The sequence below is a fragment of the Geotrypetes seraphini genome, chromosome 3 (assembly GCF_902459505.1).
Source record: "Geotrypetes seraphini chromosome 3, aGeoSer1.1, whole genome shotgun sequence".
Lineage (NCBI taxonomy): Eukaryota > Metazoa > Chordata > Amphibia > Gymnophiona > Dermophiidae > Geotrypetes > Geotrypetes seraphini.
Window position 1 is genome coordinate 392,722,974 of NC_047086.1, and position 25,880 is coordinate 392,748,853.

Sequence of the window (25,880 nt, forward strand, 5' to 3'; positions counted from 1 at the left end):
CAAAGGTTGGCTGCCAACAAAGACAGCTTGGAACAGCTACTGGGGTGAAAGTGGCATAGGCATAATTTTGCTTTAGCAGTAACTTCTGTCATATTTTCTTCATTCAATGACCTCACTATTTCATTGTCTAATGTGGCTCAAAAAAAGTGTCCCTTGAGGAAGGCATATTTGTATGCCGAAACTAGGATCTTTGTTGGGACCAAGACCCACATGTTAAAGTTTTGTTGTTTTTTAAAAAAAAAATTTTTATTTTTATTAAAGTTTCCAATTTCATGATCACTGAACTCATTCTTATTAAACAGTTAAAATAAAAACAAGAAAAATAGGAAATTTTTCCCTTTGTACTGTTAGTTCACAATATAAGAGAGAGAGCTTTAAAATAAATCAGAATTTCGTAGTTATTAAATCATTATTAGGTAAACAGACAATCGAACCTGAATATCACGGCCTTCATATTACGAGCCTTCTTCTTATATGTTAACAGGGGTACTAGCATTGATCACATCTTTACCTGAAATAAATCTTGACAATTGTGAAGACTCAAAAAAATACATATCTAGTTCCCTGAAAATTAACTACATATTTACAAGGAAATCCAAGCACAAATGTTGCCCCCAATTTTAGAACCTGAGGACGCAAAATCAAAAATTGTTTCCTCTTTTTTTGGGTCACTCTTGATATATCTGGGTACATTTTGATCTTGTAATTCATAAACTCTTTATCTTTAAATTAAAAAAATATCTTCAACAACCAATCTCTTTCAGATTCCAAAGCTAATTGAACAAAGAGTGTAGCCACTGATATCTGATCAGAATCTGATCTTTCCGTATATTAGTCAAGTCTAACATATCTAACGCTTCTCTAGCAGAAGCCTGTTGTTCCTCAGCTGTTTTCTTCTTTCCAAATGGAAGATAACCCTCGACACAGGTGGCTAAGAGGTTTGCGGAATTTTCAAAATCCCTGTGAGATACCTTTTAAACATATCAAGTGGTGAAATAGTAATCAATTTAGGAAAATTAATTAATCTCAGGCTGTGTCGTCTTGACACGTTCTCCAGCATCTGCAGTTTAAAGTTAACATTCCCATTATCCTTCATTAATAGCTGATTTTGAACAGTCAAACTATCCAATTTTTGTCTTTGCCCCACAGTTTCAGTTTCTATTTTACCCACTCTTTGGTGTAATTGTGCTGTCTCCGAAAGCACTCCTGAGGAATAAGTTGTTAAATTTTGCATCTGAGTCCCCAATGAGGATTGCAATTCAGAAATGGCTTCCCATTCAGATCTATGACTGGGTTGTTTTTTAAGGGAACTGCCGCAAAAGGTTTAATTTGCACCATACCTGTAGAATCTCACATTAAAGATAGAATCTGCGAGTCCCCCGTTGACCCCAAGATTTCTCGCTGTGGCAGTTGTGTTCCTGAGGCAGTCAATATACGTTGTATAGCCTGCTCTTCCCCTTCTTCGCTGCCCTCCAATATTACTGCTTCACTCGCAGTACCCAATGACGAGCGTAAGCACAGCTGCACCGGCGTGCTCCGCTCCTCCGGAGAGAGGCTGGCCGCCTCAAAGGAAGCCCTAGAGTTTCCCGACAAACTCCTGCCTCCAGCCAAGGACTTCTTATCTCCGCCATGGCGACACTCGACAAAAACATCCATCGGGCCAGATAACCTTACTCCTGACCCGGGTTCCAAAGGAAAAACCCGGGTCTTCGATTTCCGTTTCACCATCAAAAAGTCTCAAACGGCCTGACAGCATTCCACCAAACTCCTTCAGGACGCCATCATGTTTAGGCTCCTCCCCCCCACATGTTAAAGTTTTAAGTTGGTTGCATGGACATCTTCATTTGCTTGTAGCTGTTTTTTCTGCTTATATTGTTGGGCAAGTTTTTCCCTCTGTTTCTGTACTAATTGAACTGTTTGGCCACAATCACACAAAATACATTTGGGGGGAAAAAATAGTGAAGCAATTGAAGAACATGACACCTTTCCAATCCTTAAGTATGGAGCAAATTTATTATGGTTCAGGGATGTGTGGAATATTCTAGAAGCTCCACAGTTGGTGAAGAAATTGAGGCTGAAAACACACTGATATTTTAGCATGATAATGATCCAAAAGTTGCCTTAAGGTCAACCAAGAAGTATTTATGGGAAAGAAATGAAGGCTGTGGAATGACCTTCAGAGTTCCCAGACTTCAATATTACCGAAAATCTATGGAGAGATCTCAAACATGCAGTGCATGCAAGGAAGACATAAGAATATTTCTGAGCCAGAAGGGTATTGCGAGGAAGAGTACAAAAATAATTCTAAAAGCAAAATGACACTTAGCTTGCTACAGGAAACATTTGGAAGCTGATATTTTGGCCAAAAGAGGTGTTACAAAATACTCACTGTAAGGATGTCCAAACGTTTGCGCCTGCTATATTCATTATTTTCTTATTTCAACTCTGTAAAAACTGCAAATAAATGGTGATCATCAGAGGATAAGATGAAATTGAAAATCCTAATAAAGGAATATAAAACTCAAATAGTCCTTAGGGAAAAAAGGAATTTTACTCGGAATTAATAGAAAAGGGCAAAGTTGATAGGAAGAAATTGTTATAACAGTTGGTTTAATTAAGGAAAATAATCTGATATCTCCTGTGGAGTTGATTACACCTACAGCTGATCAATTAGTAAATTACTTTAGGATGAAGGTAGAAGCCTTACGAGAATTGTTAGAAACGGACAAATTCCAATGGATAGGATTTGGTGGAATTTTGAATATGTAATGGAAACGGAAGTTGAATCATTACTACAGAAATTCCTCGGCTCCTCATGTATATTAGATGCCTGTCCAAACAGTTTAATGAAAACCAGGTCTCCTTTATTTACTTTTGCCTTGAGATACCAGTTAAATCAAAAGTTTCAGATAAATCAGTTCTCCAGGACTTGTGATAATATAATTTTAACGCCAAAAGGAGACATGTCAGAGGTTATAAACTATCAAACAGTAGTCTCTATTCGACTTTATACAAAAATCATGGAGGGATGGGTGGCAGGACAACTAGACAAATATCTCGATACATTTGATATTTTACATCCTGTCCAATCAGGCTTTTGTAAAGAATTCAGTACAGAAACAGTTTTAGGCTCCATCATCAATGAAGGTAGATTTTTACTAAGCACGGGACCGGAAAGTTTGAAAATGCGGTTCAACTTGTTGAGTGCTTTGAGTTGGTTAACGTGACATCATGATTTTTACACTGAGTGAAACTGGAATTACTGGAAAGATTATAAATTGGGTTTGTGGCTTTTTGTCATATAGAATTTATAAGGTAAGGATGCAAGGAATCTTTTCTGCACTATGGTATGCTAAATGTGAGGTTCCTCAAGGATGCTCACTATCTCCTATAAAGTTTAATATTTTATTGTATTATCTGGGAAGACATTTAAAGTAGATGGGGGTGGATATTTATATCTATGCAGATGGTATCTCTATCATGTTTCCCCTCCCCCAAGATCAAGAAAATACAATGACCAAGTTAAATGAAATTTCAGATTCAATCAATAATTGGACATTGCATAAATTAAAATTAAATAGAAATAAAACAAAAAAAATTAGAATGTGTTTGGCCTACTCAATCTTTTAGTATTAATGCTTCTGCAAGGATTTTGGGTGTCCAAGTAGATAACATGTTTGTGATTTTGCAAGTAAATAAAGTAGTGAAAAGTTAAGAAAGCTCAGAGTAATAATAAATATTGTGAATCTAATATCTTCAGGGCTACAGTTCAGTCATTTCTGCTTTCAAAAATTGATTATTGTAATATAATATACTAGTCTTTAAGCACGTTATATTAACGAGTGCTAGGATAGATGTGTCTGTCTTTCTTTCTGTCTCTCTGTCTCAGTCGTTGCCTGTCTGTCTGTCTTTTTTTCTTTGTCTCTCTCTCTTTGGCCGCTGGCTGTCTTATCTGTCTTTCTGTCTGTCTCTGGCCCCCTGTCTGTTTGTAATTCTTTCTGTCTGTGTCTCTCCCTGGCCCCCCTGTCTGTCTGTCTTTCTTTCTCACTCCTTGGCCGCTGTCTGTCTGTCTCTCTGCCCCCTGTCTGTTTGTCATTCTTTCTGTCTGTGTCTCTCCCTGGCCCCTTGTCTGTCTTTCTTTCTGTCTGTCTCTCTCCCTGGTCCCCTGCCTATCTCTTTCTGGCTCCCCAAGCAAACCAAGATTGCTGCCTGCCCCCCAGCACACCCCTCTCCCCAAAGCAGAATCTTTTCCCTCTCCCCCTTCACTTCCCTGTGCAGCAGTAGCAGCCGGATGCCTCGCAGCACTTCGGACACCCTCCTGCCGTTGCTCTCGCCACTACTCAAACCACCGCACGCATGCAAGCTGCTGCATGCACCGCAAGCTGCCGTGCGCCACAATCGAAGACGGCCACAGAGTCACAAATCACGCTGTCAGGGATCACAGCATTGTAAGTGTGCATGCGCGCTTAGGGTTTTTTTTTATAGAGGATGGCGCAGCCTCAGAATACACAAAGTCTATGATACAAGTATTATCAGGGGGTAATAAATATAGTTTTTGGAATCAAATGATGTTAAGTTTATTCAATTAGTCAAAAATTAAATCTAAAATTTTATTTTGTCTATTCATACCAAGGGATCAGCATCTTGTTTTGCCTTCTTCCATTCAAATGTGTGATTACAGTGTTTTCAGAGAAGCAATAAACACCTTTTTATTTCAAAAGTACCTGACCAATTTCTTATAGGTAAAGACTTTTATGGGTATTGGAGACAAGGGATTAATATATATAGCATTGTATTTCCCTGGTAATGCCCAGGCCTTTCTAATCCACATTGAACCTGTAATGTAATAATGTAATTATGGTTTAAAAATTAGAAAAAAAATCATTTTTACCAAGACAGGTTTTGTCAGTTTCTTTTTATGTAGGGATTCATTGAAGCATACTGTTTGACCACAGGTGGCTAAAATTTTGATGCAACTGCACCTTGGCTAGGAAATAAGGTCAATTTGAAGGAGTTAAAAGAGGCCAATTAAAGAATCCAGGAATATCGATACTATTTTCTTAAGACAAGATGAAGTTATTACGAAAGATGAGACCACATGGATCATTGCTGTGTGAAGTGTGAATTTACAATATTATGGCTCTGGTAACCAAAAATACCATACTGAAAAAAAAAAAATACATGAATCAGTGCTATCAACTGCCTGTAAATTCGCAGATCACATATAACAGACTTTTCCATAAACTTTGAAAACGTCATAACGGCACCTCTAATCTTTGACAGGACTCCTTAAAACATTTAAGCATTTTTTTTATTGAAAGGCATTAAAAATAGTTAGGTTGTCAGTAAAATAAAAACCCTCAATGTTGCTAAAAATATTTCTCTAGTCCCAGGGAGAACACAAAACTATTAAGAGCTACCTCCAAACGTTTCTGCAGAATCAGAAAATGAGTAGAGAGTCAATACATAGAAAACCTATTGGAAACTATAGAATATGTAGAGAAGTAGATAAATGGAGAATTTTTGTCTCAGTTAAGCATAAGAGAGTGAGTCGGATGGATCAATCTCAATGACAAAGGATTGAAGAATTTAAAAACAACCAAGTATCATCAATGAAAAACTGATGAAAGCATTTAAATTAGGTAGTAATGACATTCAGGTAGCAATTACACATAGAGAAAAGCAAAAGAGCAAGAATGGAACCTTGGGAAAAATTATATCGCACAGAATCAGTTAAAAGGCGAATCCTCTTATATTCATGACTGTCTTGAAGTAAAATTACCACCCACCATGTGTCTTCCCTTGCCCGAGCCCAGTGAAGGCTGCTACTTCTTTCCCCATCCAAGTCTAGTGGGATTCTATTGCCACTTTCCCCATCCCAAAAGCTCTCATAGTTTTCAATCTTTGAAGAATGGGCTCTCTCAGGACTTTCATTCAGTACTCTTAGTAGGATGGGTTCTAAGAGTACTGGGAGAGCAGGTAAGCCGGGCTGTGAAGTTGGAGTTGGGGTCGAGGAGTCGGAGTCAATTTTGAGTACCTGGCATTGTGAGTACCAGAAACTGAGGAGTTGGAGTTGAAGGATTTATCAACCGACTCCACAGCCAAGACTGTGGAGTAGGAGTCAAGAAAATTTTGGGTAACTGGAGTTGTGGGTACCAGAAACAGGAGTTGGAGTTGAAGGATTTATCTACCGACTCCACAGCCCTGCAGCTATGTCTTTTGACTGTCTAAAGGGAAAAGAAACCCTCATAATATAAACTAGGCCAGTGTTTTTCAACCTTTACATACCTGTGAATCGACAAAAATAAAATAATTATTTTGTGGACCGGCAAACTACTAGGACTAAAATTTAAAACCCCATTTCCGCCCCATCTCCACGAACTCCGTCCCCGCAAATCATCTGATCCCATCCATACAAGCCTCAGTTATGATTTTATATTGAATGTATTTTATTAAAGTATAAAAAGAAACAATATTCTGTACAATTGTCATTTTATAAATACAAATAATACAGAGAAAGGATCAACAAAACCCGTCTACCCTCCCCTTCACATATATCCCCTCTACTATCAAGAAAACTGAACAAGCCAAATTATTACAGAATGTTACACAGAAATATCATGCTAACAGAATACTGCAGTCACACATGACAGGAATAATTTTAGCGGCGTGCAACTAGGGCAACTGCCCCCTGGTCAGAGAGCGCCCTAAGCCAGCTGGAAGCTAAAGAAACACTGCCTGGGCTTTGCAGTCCCCAGTTATGTCTAACACCAGCTCTAGCAGGATATATATATATTTCAAATCTGATATATTCTAATCACAAAATAGAAATAAAATTATTTTTTTCTACCTTTTGTCATCTCTGGTTTCTGCTTTCATCTTCTTTTCATTCTCTTCCTTCCAGCGTCTGCCCTCTCTGCCTCTTCAATCCAGCATCTGTCCCTTCCATCCACTGTCTGCCCTCTCCCCCTTCAGCCTGTGCCCCCTCTCTCCTTTTTACATGATTCATTCCAGCTTCACTGCTCTCTTCATTTTTATCTCTCCTATACCAGATCTAGCATCGTTGTCCCTCTCTGCTTATTTCTCTGCTGACCCCTTCCCATCATCAACATCTCTACTTTCTCATGCCTGTCTCTCCCCTTCCCCTCCTCTAATCTCCCTGCCAGCTGTTTCCTTCCTTTTTTCCTTCTCCCTTCCCTCCTCCTCCTGTCCAGCAGTAACTCTCTTCCCTTCCTCCCCTCCCAGCAGCATCTATCCTTCTCCCTCTCCAGGTCTAGTAGCAGCTGTCCCTTTTTTCCCCTTGCCCAGCAGCTTCCCAGCCTCCAATAATAGCTTTTTTCCCCCCCCAGCAGCTCTCCTTAATTGCCAGCGCAGCGATTCAGGAAGGCAGCCTCGGGTCCTTTGTTGGGTCGCGCCGCCTCTGAGGAAAGAGAAAGTTGCATCATCAGAGACGGCCGCGACTCAGCAAAAGCCCCAAGGCTGCCTTCGTGAATCGCTGCACTGGTAAGTAAAGGAGAGTTGCAGAGAGGGGAGAAAGCCACTGTCGGAGGCTCCCCATGATTTCTCCGGCCCAGCGCGGACCAGATGAAAATAACTCGTTGATCTTGCCGGCCCTGCGCGGACTGGCAGGAAACTGTAGTTAGTCATTCTCACCGGTCCTGCCTGGACTGGCAGAAATTTCCTGCAGACCGGCACCAGTCCGCGGACCGGCGGTTGAAAAACAGTGAACTAGACTACTATGCTTATACATATATGCTTAATGCAAACAGCTGATTTTGCTCTAATAACAACCCCCAAAGCAGAGGGCTAAGTATGGTCAATAATACAGTGGGACGAGCATGGCATAGAGAAAAGTATAGCTTAAACAGCAGCAATTCATGATTGATATCACATACTGAAAACAGTATGTTCAAAGTTAGCAATTTATAATGAAGCAAAACTCAGAAGTTAAAGTAGTTGCCACTAATTCATGGCACGATCCTTTGTTTAAAAGGAGAGTATGAAGAAGGGAGAACAAACATGCAATTCCCAAATTGCAGTAAGTGGGTTGTGTGAAACCATGAAAATACTACCTGTGGAGAGCCACTGTTACAGAAAAATTATTAGGCTTTCACTCAAGAATAATTTCATTTGTTTTTATGTCAGGGTAGATTTGATTTAACTCAAATTGATTTAAATCACTAGTCAGAAAGAGTTGATTTAAATCATGATTTTCTACAGACTCATTCTTGCTGGTGCAATCTTAATATTTACAGCCAGATGAAATCAGTACAGGCCAGTTCTTGATAAGACTGCTCAAAACAGTCTAATACAGATTTCCATCTAACATATTTTGGGCGTGTTAGCTTGGTTCTACTCATTCTTTTCAGAGCTGCTACTGCAAAATGACTGTTAGCAGAAATATTTAGCAATTTCAATGACATATTTCTAGGACACTGAAGTCTTTGGCTAGGAGGAGCAGCAAATGAGCACTGAACCCACGTTATTAGCTTGGTATTCTCTTCCAAGTTCTTCTAAATTTCTTCTATCTTGGATACATTTGTAGCATTGCCTGTGACTGAACTGTGTGCTAGACATTTGAATTTTTGTTCACATTTTGTTCACATTTTATTATAGCTTTTGTTGTTAATTCCTGTAAGTATTCTGCTGTATATGCGTTTCCTGAGGTATCAATTGTTTCTGCATGAAACACATTCCCTTCTGTTATATAAGGACATACAACAGGGATTACTGTGGACATTACTCCCACCCATCAAGACTTACCAAAAAAATATAAAACATTCCATGAATATACAGTATCATTTTCATTATGAATAACTTTTAGACTATAATATATCTTAAATAGAAAACTATCTTTAGATAGATTTTTCCTCAAAAATGCATTTTAAGAAATCCAATTTAAATTTTAAAAAGTCATATTTAAATTTTTAAAAATCCAGTTTAAATTTTTTTTTAATCCTTGATTTTTATCCACCCTGTTTTATGTTAATAAGGACAGAATTTTCTCTGGAATGCTTGATATCTTCTCATTCTTGCTTCTCTAATAAGGGTCAATTATCAGAGCCATAGAGCTGTTTATCAGATGTCTGTTACCATGTTAAATGGACAAGAAGTCTATAAGGGCATTACCTCTCTCTGGCCATGTAGAGAACCGCAATTCAGTCGGTTGAATATGAAATTTATCATCGAAGAGTACGTTTTACCATCCCCAGACCTTGGCATGTATTTCAACTAGCCCAGTAACTATAAATATTTTAAATTGTATAAGCTATATTGTAATTATCTAAAAATTCAGGAAATGCTTAGTGGTTCATCTAGTTCTACAGGGTGTGAAAACACTTCAGTATTATTAAACTTCCACGACGAAAGGATGTGGCAGAAGAAACAGACAGCAGTTGACAGTCAATGCTCTACAACTGAAAGCTTATGACTTTCTTGGGACAGAATGTTGCAAATTAAATGATCCCAACAGCTCAAACCTACCAACCACCACCACCAGTTCCCTTGGAGAATATTAAATACAGCTGAACTTTGGATTAAAAAAAACAATATTTCTGTTTTATAGTAGAGCCCATCCATTCACAGTACTTTTTCAATTAAAAGATAAAGCTATTAACTAATTCATGCTTATTAGACAGTAGCAAACTGAAAATGGTCAGGAAAGCAAGCTAACCTGTTATATAAAGTTCTTGGAGGAGGAAGCAGGGGTATAACGGTGTTACTTATACACTCACAGAGTGGACAGAGGAATTCACCATTTTCCACATCATAGCTTGTATGCACTCGCAATCTTTGTTGTCTTCGCTGTTCCTTGGCTTGTACAGCATCAAAATACCTGGAAGAGTGAGACTCCTTCAGAATTAGTCAGTAAATGGATCAAAGGAAAAAAAAAATATATGCACTTAAGGGCTCAACATTGAAACAAAGGTTAACCAAGGAGTCAAGCTTGGCAGGATCTGCTGTTGCTACAGTACACTGGCCCAATGTCCATAGATCACGGGGAACGAGTTCCAGACAATGCACCTAGTGAGCAGACTCAAGTGTGCACACATACCAGGTTCTAGAGGGAGTCACAAAATGCATTGAGGACTTAGATGATTAGGAGTGGGGAAGAGGTGGTGCTAGCCCCTCTCCTTCCCCAAGTTGTTTGAACTGAAGGTTCGTGGCACTCCAGCTCAGTAAAGGCCTGTTCCAATTAAACTGGGATCCTAAGTAAATGGAAACTATTGGTCAAAAAAGGATAAAAACTTAGGGTTACAGACATGAAAATACCTGATACTGAATGCTAAAGAATTTTATTGCTTTAATAGTAGAGAAACCCAGAAAAAGATAGCTCTTAATTTTTCAAAACTTTAAAAAAATATTCCATCATGGAATATTTCTTTTACAATCTTATTTTTCTTTAAATTTTAGAAACTGGGTTTTCCTGAATACTAGTTTTCTTATAAGTAAACTTACTCACAAGTATTGTTTTCTGAAGTCAGTTACATGTACCAAAAAAAAGGTGATCTCCAGAACTATTTCATTTTGAGTCAATAGTTTTTCTTTTTTTCTTCCACCTCAAACTGAACCAGTGCTGGGATCCCAATATCCTTAACCTCTATTTGCCTAGAATTTTTCCCTATATGTTAAATGACCCTCCCTCACATTATTCCCAGTCCGATCAATGGATCAAAAGTTCTGAAGGTAAGAACTATGCACTAGGACTCCTTTCAGCAACCTGCACCATGGACTCTAAATGTGGCCACCAGGTATCACCTTTGGTGATTTGATGATCGAAGGGAAAGGAGATAGGATTTGATACACCACCATTACATGGTTACAATCAAACTGGTTACATATTATATGCAGGTAATTATTTTGTACCTGGGGCAATAGTGGATTAAATGACTTGCCTAGTCACAAGGAGAGGCAATGAAAACTGAATCCAGTTCCCCTGATTCTCAGGCCACTGCACCAACCATTAGGCTACTCCACTCCTACTAGGACTCCTCTTCTCTGAGGCACTGAAGGCCACCTTTGCAACATCCTCAGCTATTCACAGATACAGAACACTTGATACAGGACTCAAACTAGGACCCCTCCACATGAAAGAGTGGGCCACAAAACTGGCTCCCCAGAACTTTCTAGAAAATTCTGAGAAAACTTTTCACATGTGCAGAGGATTCTGCATGCCCTTCTCTCTCTTCAGCTCTCTGAGCAGTCAAACTCAGGGCAATACTAGAGAAGTAAAAAGTACCCAAATGGGAGTCAAGTGATTTGGGCAACAAGATGGCCTGCAGGGATCAACTAGAGGTCAGCAAGTCTGTTTTCTTGGATGACAAGAGTGGTAATGGATGCATCCAAATAAAACAGGACAATAGTCTATATTAATAGGTGAGGAATTTTATGAAATCATTTTTATATTATGACTTTTTTCATTTTTAAGTTTTTGAGTTGGGTCCTAAATAAAGAGGCCTTAGAGAATAGATAAGTCAATATCCTGAATGGAAACTATCTAGACAGTAAACAGATGCAAACATGGCCTGATCGACACTTTACAGTACTAAAAATCTTTATGAAAGCAGACTCTTATTGCCTCTCTGGAAAAACACTCAATATAATTTACACAGTAACATAGTAAATGACGGAAGATAAAGACACAAGTTTAAATGGTCCTTTTTCTTAGATATTTCTGGGCCAGAAACCCAGAGCCCTGGTCAGTAGTATGCTTAGGTTCCATCTACTGGAGTCTCCATCAAATCTCACTCCAGCCCATCTTAATCATCCCAGCCATTGAAACCCTCCCCAGCCCATCCTCAACTGAATGTCCATATACGGGACACAGGCCGTGCAAGTCTGCCCAGTACTGGCCTTAGTTCCTTCAATATATACCCATTATTTTCTGATTAGAGATCCTCTGTGTTCATCCCACGCTTGGTTGAACTCTGTCACTGTTTTCTTCTCTACCACCTCCTTCGGGAGCGCATTCCACGCATCAACCACCCTCTCCGTAAAGAAGAATTTCCTAACATTGCTCTTGAATCTACCACCCCTCAAACTCAAATTATGCCCTATGGTTTTACCATTTTCCTTTCTCTGGAATAGATTTTGTTCTACGTTAATATCTTTCAAGTATTTGAACGTATAAATCATATCTCCCCTGTCCCTCCTTTCTTCTAGGGCACAGTTCTTCAACCGCCGGTCCATGGACCGGTGCCAGTCTGCAAAAAAATCTTGACAGTCCGCGAAGGATTCGGGTCCCCGCCGCAACGAAAGGTGCCAGCGTCAGCTGACTTGCAACTTTCTGTTGCCGTCGCTGTGCCGGGACTCCTGCCGCGTATTCTTCCTGCCTTGTCTCCGCACCTCCAGATCAGCAGCGGCAGCTCTGTGTGCTTTTAACTTTGGCACAGAGCTGCCCCTAAGCAGTAGTTTAGCTTGGTTTCATGAGGCAGCCTCGGGGCCTTGATAGGCCAGCCCGCTTCGGTGATGCGATGTGGGCCGGCCTAGCAAAGGCCCCGAGGCTGCCTCATGAAACCACGCTAAACTACTGCTTAGGGGCAGCTCTGGGCCGAAGTTAAAAGCACACAGAGCTGCCGCTTGCCTAAAGACTCTTGGGCCGCTGAAGGAGGGCAAAGAGCAGTTGTCCTGGAGGTTTCCCTTCCTCTCACCTTTGCAGGTCCCTTTTTTCCACCTTTTTTTTTTTTTTTCTTCAAACGGCAAGGGCCCCAGCATCAACATCAAGTAAGTTCCACTGTTCCTTGCAAGCAGTTCTGCTCGGCCAAAGCTTCCCCTCTGACATGAGCCACCCTCAGGGGATAGAAAGTGACCCGCAAAGATGAGGGGAAGGGGGGCAGATGATGGAAGTTGGGGGGGGGGAGAGAGAGAAGGAGACAGATGATGGAAGTGAGAAGAAGGGAGAGAGAGCAGAAGGCAGATGGATGTCAGTTGAGAGGGGAGAGCAGATGCTGAATGGAAGTGGGGAAAGAACATACTGGATGGAAGGAGGAGATAAATAAAGGGGGAAGAAAATAGTAAGATAATGGAGGGGTGAAGTAAAGGGATGACAAGCTGTGGGTAGACACAGTGAAAAGAGGGAAACAGGACTAAATAGTAAGAAAGAATTTAATTTAGATGGAGGCAGAAAATAGAGAAGGAAGACCAGAGAAGAAAAGGGAAGAGAGAGCAGAGAACGATATCAGATCTGAGTGGAGGAAATGAGAAAAGAGAGATGCTAAAAACCACAGGGGGAGGGAAGGACAGAGATGCCAGACCATGAGGGGAACAGGAGGAAGATGATAGATGCCAAACCAAATTTTTTTTTTTGGGGGGGGGCAGGAGGAGAGATGGTAGGGAAAGACAGACAGTGAATGGAAGGGGCAGATGCTGGACTGAAGAGACAGAAGGTTATTATGCCGCTGTACCGGGCCATGGTACGCCCTCACCTGGAGTACCATTCCTGTCATGTGTGACTGTGGTATTCTGTTACATATTTGTGTAGCATTCTGTAATAATTTGGCTTTTTCAATTTTCTTGATAGTAGAGGGGATATATATGAAGGGGAGGGGAGACAGGGTTTTTGTTGATCTTTGCCCTGTATTATTTGTATTTATAAAATGACAATTGTATAGAATATTGTTTCTTTTTATACTTTAATAAAATATGTTCAATATAAAATCATATTTGAGGCTTGTGCGGATGGGATCAGATAGTTTGTGGGACCGAGCTCTCGGGGACGGGGCGGCGATGGTTTTTAAAAAAAATTTCAGTCTTAGTAGTTTGCCGGTCCACAAAATATTTTATTTCCGCTGGTCCATAGGTGTAAAAAGGTTGAAGAACACTGCTCTAGGGTATACATATTCAGGGTTTCCAGTCTCTCCTGATACGTCTTCTAACACTTTCAAAATATATAACTTTGTAAAACCATTTAATCTACCCAGACAAAGCACACACCTCAGTACTCCTAACTATCATATATCCAAGACACACCCTCAACCTCCTTATACTGAACATCTCAGAAAGCTGTTTGGCATTACCATGGGGTGAATGATGTGGATCAGTCTTTGCATAGCAGGCTGAAATGACCATGTGTGGCCACTGTTGAGTGCCTGGAAGTTTCATTATGTTTGTAGCTGTACTTCAGTGTGTTCTGCCACAAAGCCATTGCTTGAGGTTCAATGCTTGCTCATTATGCTTTTCAGGCCAAGTCCTTTGAGCTTTTCTCTACACTTGACCATAGACTCACAGAAAACTATTACCTTTGCAATGAGCTACTGAACAGGCTTGCGTATTCCATAAAGCAGGAAATAAGAGAGGCCATGGGCGTGCAGGAAACCTAATAGAATTTCTAGGAAACTGTGGGAATCGCTCTATTCTGTTTAGTGACCCTTCTGTATGACCGCTGATGTGCTCATGATAAAAAATATTAAAGCAAGATTAATAAAGACTGAAGGCAAATTTCTATTATGCTAAACATTAAATCAATTTGTAAAAATGACTTTGTGACATGTGAAACTGTACTTGTCAGTGCTGTGTGCATGTTACCACACCAACGTGAATAGCAGCATTTAAAACAAAGAAAAATATATGATGTTCTAGTTAAAGGCAGGTTAATTTAAGGCAGCTCCCATTACCTTTGCCAGCACTGGGCATGCATAATATGCCCACAGCTACCAGTATGAGTTCCACAGACCAAATCTGGGTGCATGAACAATGGATCATACTTCTCTGCATAAAACAAACAGTTCAGTATTTAAGTACGTCAGCATAACTGAATACTGGCAGTGATTTTCAGTAACTTATTTAGAGCAAAGGTAACAACACATTATAAGGTACAGAACATATGAACAGCAATGCTTTGAATGCCTCCTCTCATGTAGTATTAATACGAGCCTTGTGCAATCAATCAGTTTTTATACAACGGAGGGTCAAATGCTCTAGTTGCAACCCAGCAGTTTACATCGCCACTGTCCCTGACAATTGGTCTAAAATACAAAATATCTAATGGCTCAGTTGGTCTATCTATTTATTTATTCAAGATGTACTATAGCACTTTGACTGGCGAACAGAGCTCAGCGGTTTATTTGTACAGACTAGGCACAGTATTGAAAGGAACACCATTATTTGATAGGAAAGAATTGGTCTAAACCAGTGTATCGCAAACTGTGCGCCATAGCACACCAGTGTGCCTCCTGAGATTTCAGGTGTGCCGCGACACACTGGCGAGGAGGAGAGTCATCCACGCCGGCTGACTGCCTGCAGGACGTGCCTCTCGCGGTGAGAGGCACATCCTGTAGGAAGTCAGCAGGCGCAGATAAATCTCCTCCTGGCCGGCGTCTCTCCCCGCACCTTCTGGATCCTTCCACTGAAGCGGGTCGCAGCCAGACGGGCCTCCGTGCATGCGCAAACATCGATGTGATGACGCGCGCGCACTTCCGGGTGCCTTCTGGCCAGGGCACTGGATCTAGTGTGCCGCCCCCTGGAAAGTTTGCGAGACTCTGGTCTAAACAAAAGAGGAGTCAAGATACTGATGCAAAAATCAGTGCAATTTTGTAGCTATTTTGCGCCACGAGCCTCCTACAATATTCTGGATTTTCTACATAGCACTGAAAAACAATCTGCACTTTTAGAACAACATTGACAGACTTTCTTGCTTTTTAATTTTCTCATATTAACTTTTTTTTACTCATATATAAAATTAACTTACGTCTTAAAGTCTGTGTGCTAATCTTTCATTTCTGTATCTTGCTGTAGTTAATGCAATGATTAGATTAAAACATGCAGTTTTACTCTCATATTGACTTTAAAAAAGTGATCTGCCACATGACAAATGTGTGGCCTAGTAGAGCTACAGCCTCAGCACCCTGAGATTGTGGGTTCAAACTCTGCTCTGCTCCTTGTGATCTTGGGCAAGTCACTTAACCCTCTACTGCTCCAGGTATAGTAGATAGATTGTGAGTCCGCCAGGACAGATAGGGAAAACACTTGAAGAATCTGTATATAAACCACTTTAAGTGTGGTTGTAAAACTACAAAAAAGGCAGTATACAAGTCCCAATCCCTTTCCTTATCTTGATTATTTAAATTTTTAGACCAATAGTCAATTAGACAAATTAACTTTTGGATGAACTGTATCCTTAGACCAACTGTGCCAAACCCATCACCAGAACATATGCTTCTCTATAACTGCAAACCCACACAAACATACTATCTCACTAAGCATCCTTTTCCATGAAGAACCTACAAAAACCCTTCAAGAAAAATAACGGGAACGTCACTACATACAATCTTCCATTTGAGTTCAGCTTAAAGATATATTTTGTCCAAGGGTGGAATCTGTCAGATCATATAAATGGATGGATTAGCAACTTTCTGACTACATCACTCAATTATCATCCCTGTGCTTTTCAAGTACCATCACTAAAAATAGGACATTGGAACTGAAAACTTGCGCCTTACCATTCAGCATGACACTCCTGCATTTCACACGTCCAACATTTAAACAAAATTGAGAATAAATTTACACAGACCAGTCTGAGTGCAATGGATGGCACAACATGTAATTATGCATCTGGGATCTGAATTTGACCCTCTCAGCTCATGAAGACAAGTAGTAAGACCATGCTATATCTCCCAGAGACTGCTGCTCTAATGGCTCTGTTCTTAGGTTACTATCCACAAGCAAATCCACAAATCATATGCTCAGGTAACCTCTAATTATAAATTTGAAGGCATATATTAAACCTTTGAGCTGTATCTTCAGAATGTGCTTTTCGTGTGGTTATTTGTTATACCAAAAGGAATCTCGCACTGCATTCTGCATCAACTCTTGTTGAAATTGATGTACTGCACTAGTCGTTGATTTTAGTATAAAACTTTATATAAAACTTCTCATACATTCAATGATTCAATTTATGTTAATTATTTCAAACTTTAACCCCCTCTTTTACAAAACTGCGATAGCAGTTTCTAGCGCGGGGAGCCGAACTGCTCCCAACGCTCATAGGAACTCAATGAGCGTCAGGAGCAGCGCAGCTCCCCGTGCTAGAAACTGCTATCGATGTTTCGTAAAAGGAGACCTAAATCTCTTCGCAAAGTTACATGGCACTTATCTGGGTGTTGTCTATGTGTCGCCTGGGGACTAGTCCCTCTGACATGTTCACCTATATTGACTGTATCAAGAATGTCCCCTAATCATGTTGGAAGTGAACCCAGTTCAGGAAACCAGCCCCATATGTCAAGTGCACCCGAAGTTGGACATGCAATTTTGTGTATCGTATATAAAATTTGGAGACAATATATACTTCTGAAGTAAAACTATATGTTCTTATAATAGAACAATTTGAATCTTTTAATTAACTTTTGATATAATCAACCAGATATTAATGATATAACCCAGAGGCTTCATAACGATGGTGGTAAGGTAACTATTTAGGCCGTGGAACTACAGTACAGATTTGGGCACTACTTACCAAGATCCTCAGTAATTTTACTTCTGTTTTTTGACAACACTGTTGATCTTTGAACAAATGCTGCCAGGACCATGGCCTTGTTATCTACTTTGAACTCCTGTTCTTCTTGACACAGGATGCAGATAACCACTTGCCTGTGCTCAGTGACTTTAGTCTGTTGCGGACCCAATACTACAAGTGTTGTATCTGGAACCGCAGAGCTGAAATGAAGTGAGGCTATTAAAAAATGCATCCTTTATACACAATGAAGTAAAAACAGTTCTGCAGACAAGAGCCTTCAAAAAGAATTAGTCCTTTTTACCTATTATCATATAGTGTGGAACTTGATGCCTCAAGTTCTTCTATCGTTTGCTGAAAGAGCTCTTTGTTCTCATCAATAAAATGCCGCTGCATTTCAGACATCTGAGCCATGATTTTTTCTCTGCGCAGTCTGGCAATGTCAGCCTTTCGTTTCCTCTCGGCTTTGTCTTTATCTCGAGCGTTCTGAGAAAAAATAACCAATCAACAGACATTCAAAACTTATTAAGCACCTAACCTTTAATGATTAAAATATTTAAAAAGACATTGTATATGGTATACAGGAGTTTCAATAGTATGTGGTAGATGGGAGTTAAATAATAATAATAATAACTTTATTTTTGTATACCGCCATACCCCGAAGAGTTCTAGGCGGTTCACATTAGTTAAACAGAGATTACAAGTGGTTACATATCAAATTGATCATAGAGTTGCAAACAGCAAGGCGAGAGTAGTTACAAGTGGTTGCATATCGAATTGATCATAGAGTTGCGAACAGTAAGGAGCGAAGTGGGGGGAGGGGAGTAGATCAGGACGGGGGGAGGAGGAGGGTAGAAAAGGGGCATTAAGGGTCTTGGTCTCGGAATAGGTGAGTTTTGAGTAATTTTCTAAAGTCGAGGTAGTTGTAGGCCTGGAGGACCATTTGGGCTAGCCAAGGGTTTAGTTTGGCAGCTTGGAAGGCATAGGTTTTGTCAAGGAATTTTTTTGAGTGGCATAGTTTTAGGGAGGGGAAGGCGAAGAGTTGAATTTTTTGGGAGTTCTTATAGTTGTGGTTAAGGGTGAAGTGAGGGGTGATGTAGCTTGGGGATAAACCAAATATTGTTTTGTAGCAAAAACAGGCCTTGGAACTGCATGCTATCAGTGTGTGAATAAACGAATCTGCATCCGGAGTTGTTTTTATAAAAGTCACCAAAAAAAGCACGTGTACAACCAAGTTTTTCGGCAGCCTCTGGGGCTGTCTTACCTCACAGAATACTGTTGTATAAGTTGCACAAAGTTTGTGTACCACAAGCAGGAACATCATGGAGTGCGACTCGAGTGGAAGTTCACAGGGAGGTGATTGCTGTGTGGCGTTTCCTATTTCACTTTCAAGGGGGTGGGCAGACATGTGCAGTGCTCCCATTGGTTGTGCTGTATAGTGCAATCAATGGGTAAGTGTTGTGTGCGTCTGACCTTTGCGCTCTGTGGCCACCAAAAAGACTGGTTATATGCATGCTTTTTTGGCAACTTTTGTAAGAGGACTCCAGAGGCAGACGGGAGGCCGCTGATAAAACAAACAAACAAACAACCCCCCCCCCAAAAAAACCCACTAGGTATCAAGGACCACCATGTCCATCCTACAATGGTTCCAAGGATTCTTAACAAATAGAAGATACAGAGTACTAAAGGACAGAGCCTACACTGAATACTGGAATCCACCTTGTGGAGTGCCCCAGGGATCTCCTATTTCACTGCTACTATATATCATATTCATGACCACCTTAAATTCTATAGACCTGAGCCCCAGAGAATGGCCTTTCTCATATGCAGATAACAACTCTTATTTAATACCCTCAGACTTGGATCTAACAGATCTGTCAACTATACTGTCCAGAGCATTAGTCAAAGTATCATGAGTTGTTGATAAAATACCATCTCAAGTTAAACAGAGAAAAAACCAAATTACTAGGGTTCGGACAACACAGACACGATTCCATCCATTATCAAACTATCAAATGGAGCCAGCTTCAACACTGAACAATCCTCCAAGGTACTAGGAGTCATCCTGGACAGCACGCTAAGTTATGAAAATTACGAGTATGTAAATAAGCTAATCAAGAAATCCTTCTTTATTCTACAATGGCTAAGAGGGATCGGATCCTACTTCTTCTAACAATGCTACTGAACACTGGTTCAGTCAATTATCTTATCATCACTAGACTAGTAATGCTATGTTCTCAGTTATTTCGACAAAATTCAAGGAAAAAACCTCCAACTGATACAAAACACCGCAGCAAGACTAATATTCTACAAATCACGCTGTCATTCTGTCACATCACTACTTATGGAACTACACTGGCTCCTAGTAGAAAGGCTGATGGAATTCAAGCTAACCTGCATAGCATTCAAGTTTTTTAAATGGGGGGCACCAAACAGCTTCCCCAGATTCAATGAATTACTAGGCAGATCTACCAACCACTTGATTCTATCATTCCCCATTATGAAAGGCACAAAATACAAGATGAGTCACTGCAAAACACTCATCTACCCTATAGTAGAACTCTGGAACTCAATTCCAATGGAGATCTGGGCCATTTTGATACACTCTCTTCCACAAAAACCATGGGTCTTCAGAAACAACTCCCTTAAATCTTAATCTGACACACACCCTATATTAAAAGTTTTCCCTAATATGAGGATAGCACCATATGAAACTTAACATGTTAAGACTCTTTGCCAGGATTATAAACTTGTTTTCAATCACACATTGTACATAAGAATCCATGTTAGCATTAATGTCAATTGTAACCCGCTTTGAATCTGTGAGGAAATCAGTGGGACCGTTGGATGATCAAGGAGCAAAAGGGGCGCTCAGGGAAGATAAGGCCATAGCAAAGAGACTGAATGAATTCTTTGCTTTAGTCTTTATGGAAGAAGATGCAAGAGCTCTACCTGAACCGGAAATAGTTTTCAAGGGTGATGATACAGAGGAATTGAAAGAAATCTTGGTGAACCTGGAAGAAGTACTAGGCAAAATTGACAAGTTAAAGAGTGATAAATCACCTGGACCGGATTGTACTGAAAGAACTCAAAACATGAAATTTCAGATTTGCTATTATCAATCTGTAATCTGTTGATAAAATCATCTGTAGTACCTGAGATTGGAGGGTGGCCAATGTTATGCCAATTTTTAAAAAGAGTTCCTGGAGAGATCCAGAAAATTAAAGACCAGTAAGCTTGACTTCAGTGCCGGGCAAAATAGTGGAAATAATTATAAAACAAAATTGTGGAACACGTAGACAAACATGATTTACTAGAATAGAGTCAGCATGGGTTCAGCCAAGGGAGGTCTTGCCTCATCAATTTGCTTGACTTCTTTGAAAATGTGAATAAACATGTGGTTAAAGGTGTCTGGTTGATGCAGTGTATCTAGATTTTCAGAAAGCTTTTAACAAAGTTGTTCATGAGAGGCTCTTAATAAAATTAAAGAGACATGGGATAGGAGACAATGTTCAGTTTAGGAATTGGTCATCGGGCAGAAAACAGAGGGTAGGATTAAATGGACATTTTTCTCAATGTAGGAAGGTGGAGTGTCGCAGGGTTCTGTTCTGGGACCAGTGCTATCTAACTTATTTATAAATGATCTGGAAATTGGAATGAGTGAGATGATTTAAATTTGCATGTTTCAATGTTGTTGAATCGTATGCGGACTGTGAAAAATTGCAGGTAGACTTTAGGAAATTGGAAGACTGGGTGTCCAAATAGCAGATGAAATTTTTTTTTCCCCCCCCAATTCTTTATTCATTTTTTCATCTTACATCAAGTACACAATATTATATCAGTTGAATTATAAAAACATAGAAGATGACGGCAGAAAAGGGCTACAGCCCATCAAGTCTGCCCACTCTGCTTACCCACCCCCTGTCTATGCCCTAATGACCCAATTTTCTTATCTTGACCCTCGTAGGGATCCCACATGGGTATCCCATTTATTCTTAAAGTCTGGCACGCTGTCTGCCTCGATCACCTGCACTGGAAGCTTGTTCCAATGATCAACCACTCTCTCTGTGAAGAAATACTTTCTGGTGTCGCCATGAAATTTTCCGTCCCTGAGTTTGAGCAGGTGCTCTCTTGTGGCCGAGGGTCCCTTGAGAAAGAAAATATCATCTTCCACTTCGACACGTCCCGTGAGGTACTTAAATGTTTCGATCATGTCTCCCCTCTCCCTATGTTCCTCGAGAGTGTAGAGCTGCAATTTGTTCAGTCTCTCTTCGTACGAGAGACCCTTGAGCCCCGAGATCATCCTGGTGGCCGTCCGTTGAACCGATTCAATTCTGCGCACATCTTTACTGTAATGTGGCCTCCAGAATTGCACACAGTACTCCAGATGAGGTCTCATCATGGCCCTGTACAACGGCATTATGACTTCAGGCTTTCGGCTGACGAAACTTCTATTGGTACAACCCAATATCTGCCTTGCCTTAGATGAAGCCTTCTCCACTTGATTGGCAGTTTTCATGTCTGCACTGATGATTACTCCTAAATCTCGTTCTGCTGAAGTCCTAGTTAAAGTTTCTCCGTTCAAGAAGTACGTCCTGCATGGATTTCCGCTTCCGAGGTGCATGACCTTACATTTCTTAGCATTGAAGCCTAGCTGCCAGGTTGAGGACCAACTTTCCAATGTAAGCAGGTCCTGCGCCATATAATTCTGTAAACTGCATTCACTTACTATATTACATAGTTTGGCGTCATCGGCGAATAGTGTTATTTTACCTTGAAGCCCTTGAGTCAGATCCCCTATGAATATGTTGAAAAGGAGTGGGGAGATCTCCTGCATCGGAGCATTTCATCTGAGGGGATTGTGCCTCTCTCCCTGGCTTCCTGTAGCAGCGGTTCTGCTTTTTTCCACTGGTTCCTAGCAGGCATCTTCAGAGACGGACCCCTGACGTCACCGGGTCCGTCTCCAACAATTTAAAAACAGAACGCCGCCGCGGGAGACTCGGGAGATCTCCTGCATCGGAGCATTTCATCTGAGGGGATTGTGCCTCTCTCCCTGGCTTCCTGTAGCAGCGGTTCTGCTTTTTTCCACTGGTTCCTAGCAGGCATCTTCAGAGACGGACCCCTGACGTCACCGGGTCCGTCTCCAACAATTTAAAAACAGAACGCCGCCGCGGGAGACTCGGGAGATCTCCTGCATCGGAGCATTTCATCTGAGGGGATTGTGCCTCTCTCCCTGGCTTCCTGTAGCAGCGGTTCTGCTTTTTTCCACTGGTTCCTAGCAGGCATCTTCAGAGACGGACCCCTGACGTCACCGGGTCCGTCTCCAACAATTTAAAAACAGAACGCCGCCGCGGTTGCGGCCGCAGCCGCGCGGCCGCAGGGCGTGGCCGAAGGGGCTCGCCAGGCCCCTTGGGAGCCCCTTGGAGCCATGAGGAGCCAGGGAGTTGGAGATTATTGATTTGCCTATTGGAATATAGGAACGAATACAGGAGATCTTCAGATCCAGGATATATGATTTGATTTGTATCAGTGACTGGTGAGAAGCTGAGGGCACGATTGTTTATATTTCAACAGCGATCAGACTATTTGTCAGTCGCGATGCCGAAGAGACGGGGTAAGAGCGCCGTTGCAGCCTCACGACGTCTTGAACACCCCCCTCTCGCTTCAATTGAACATTTTCTTCAGCGTCTTCAGAGGGAGTCAGTAGGTTCGGGGAATCGCCCGCTGGACTCTGCGACGTGGAGTGACGCCGGATCGGAAGTCCTTGGGCTGGATACCACACTGAGCCCCGACCAGAGGAGTCCACCTCCCCCACCGCTGAGTGCGAGTTCCCCATGTGAAAGGAGTGGGCCAGAAGTAGCAGCACTCTTTGATCATGAGGCTGTAACATCAGGGAGCCAGCAAGGTGAAGTCTCTATGGCTTTGTTAAGTCCAGAGATGGTTCCAGCGGATAGAGCAGAAGGAGAAAAAAGTCCAGACCAACAGACAGAAGGCAGTCAAGGTGAGTCTTCCCTAACTTTACATGAGACTTTCTTTAAATATGAGAAACCAGCTGAAGTGACTCTTGATTCAATTTGGGACTTAGTTTCCAAACTGGGAGACTCACTAACTAAACAAATTAAAGAAGGTGAAAAGAATATAAAAATTCAAAAACAGACAATAGAGGAAAATAAACAGGAAATTTCTAATGTCAAAGAAAAATTTGGAGGTATTGAAAATGAAGTGAAAATGATTAAACAAGTTCAATCTACAATAATAAAAGATAATCAAAGTATTAGAAAAAAATTGGAAATTATGGAAAATAACTATCGGACTAATAACCTACGACTGTTGAATTTTCCTAAAATCCTATCAGTAAACCCGAGAGAGATGATAAAAAGGTACTTCATGGAGATATTTAATATTCCTGAGGAATCATTGCCTCCTCTCACTCGAGTATATTATTTGCCTATGAATGTAAGGGGTCAACATCCGGAGGATAAGAGACAGGAAACACAAGACCTTCAACAAAATTTGACAGCAATTTTGGAAACATCAGATAAAGATTTGGTTAAACCAGCAACTCTTATACTATCTGTGGCATTGTTGCCGGACAAAGATTGGATTTTGAAAATGTTCTTTAGGAACAAGAGTAAGGAGTTTCTGGGTTTGAAAATTCAAATGTTTCCAGATGTTAGCAGAGAAACTCAGAATCGTAGACGTCAGTTTCTTTTGTTGAAAGCAGGAGTTACACAGCTGGGTGGCATTTTCTTTTTACGTTTCCCATGTAAATGTATAGTAAGATATCGAGATAATAAGTATGTGTTTTTTGAGCCATCTCAACTTACAGCTTTTCTGACACTGAAACGTCTGGAAAAAGAGGGTATAACAACAACTACCACAATAACAACTAAGTAATTGTTGGACTTGGTAATAGAATAATTCCTCAAGTCAGACACATGATACTGTTCTTTATTATATAGAATTTATAATTGATTTCCTTAAAAGTTCACTCTTATATATATCTTGGATCACATAATTATTGAGGACTTGAGATTGTCCGATTTGAATTTTGTTCTTTTTATGTTAATAATTTACTTATTATTTTGTGATCAATCTGACAATCTTTCTGTACAAAATGTTTGATTTTGTTAAAATTTTTAAAATGATAAATAAAGAATATAAAAAAAAAAAAAAAAAAAGAAAAGGAGTGGACCCGGGACCGAGCACTGCGGCACTCCACTGGTCACCTCCGATGTTTTAGAGAGGGTACCATTAACCACCAGACTCTGAAGTCTGCCACTCAGCCAATCATTGACCCATGCAGTTAGTGTCTTTCCTAACCCCATCGATTCCATCTTGCTTAGCAGCCTGCGGTGTAGGACACTGTCAAAAGCTTTACAGCAGATGAAATTTAATGTGGATAAATGCAAAGTGATGCACTTTGGGAAGAAAACCCCAAATCATAGTTATCAGATGCTAGGGTCCATTTTGGGAGTCAGCACCAAAAAAAGAGATCTGGGTATCATTGTAGACAATACGCTGAAACCTTCTGCCCAATGTGTGGCGGTGGCCAAAAAAGCAAACAAGATGCTAGGAACTATTAAAAAAGGGATGTATGACCTCACCTTGAGTATTATGTTCAATTCTGGTCTCCTTGTCTCAAAAAAGATATCGCGGAACTAAAAAAGTACTATTATTATTTGTCACTTATATAGCACTGAAAGGCATATGCAGCACTGTACATTTTGACATTTAATAGATGGTTCCTGCTCAGAAGAGCTTACAATCTAATTAGGACAGACAGACATGATATATAGCAGGGATGCCCAATAGTCAATCGTGATCGACCGGTAGATCGCCAAGGCAAAGTGAGTCGATCGCGGAGCCCATCCTGGGCTCCGTGATAGACTCACTTTGCCTTGGCGATCTACCGGGCCGATCAGCCTTCCTCTCCCCGAAGTCAATTCTGCCATCGGAGAGGAAGTTCGAGCCAGCCAATCGCTGCCTGGCTGGGCCGGAACTTCCTGTCCGACAGCAGAATTGACGTCGGGGAGAGGAATGCTGGTCGGCCCAACGCAGAGAAGCAAGGAGAGCTTGGGGCGGTGGCGGCTTTGGGGCCTGTTCCCTGATGGCGGCGGCAGTGGCTTGGGGGAGGACAGGGAGAAAGAAAGAAAGGGGGCAGGCAGGGAGACAGAAAGAAAAAAGGGAAACAAAAATGAAAAGGGGCATGAAGAGAGAAAAAAAGAAAGGGAGGCAGGGAGAAAGAAAGGACAGGGAGAAAGGAAGAAAAAGTTGGGGGAGGTAATGAGGTCTGCAGGAGAGGAAGCATACAGGCTGAAAGAAGGGAAGAAAGATTGGATGCACAGTCAGAAGAAGAAAGTGCAACCAGAGACTCATGAAATCACCAGACAACAAAGGTAGGAAAACTGATGTTATTTTAAATTTAGTGATC

General features: G+C 40.9%; 1 protein-coding gene across 1 annotated transcript in view; it reads right to left on the bottom strand.

Moving 5' to 3' along the window:
* Positions 1–25,880, bottom strand: part of UBR2 (ubiquitin protein ligase E3 component n-recognin 2) — a 201,054-nt gene that overhangs the window by 49,798 nt on the left and 125,376 nt on the right. Inside the window, exons 22-25 of the mRNA XM_033937674.1 lie at positions 17,751–17,932; positions 17,450–17,649; positions 14,613–14,706; positions 9,674–9,835 (exon numbers count right to left, since the gene is read on the bottom strand). Of these exons, the coding sequence (XP_033793565.1) occupies positions 9,674–9,835; positions 14,613–14,706; positions 17,450–17,649; positions 17,751–17,932 (638 nt within the window). The remainder of the gene's footprint in view (positions 1–9,673; positions 9,836–14,612; positions 14,707–17,449; positions 17,650–17,750; positions 17,933–25,880) is intronic.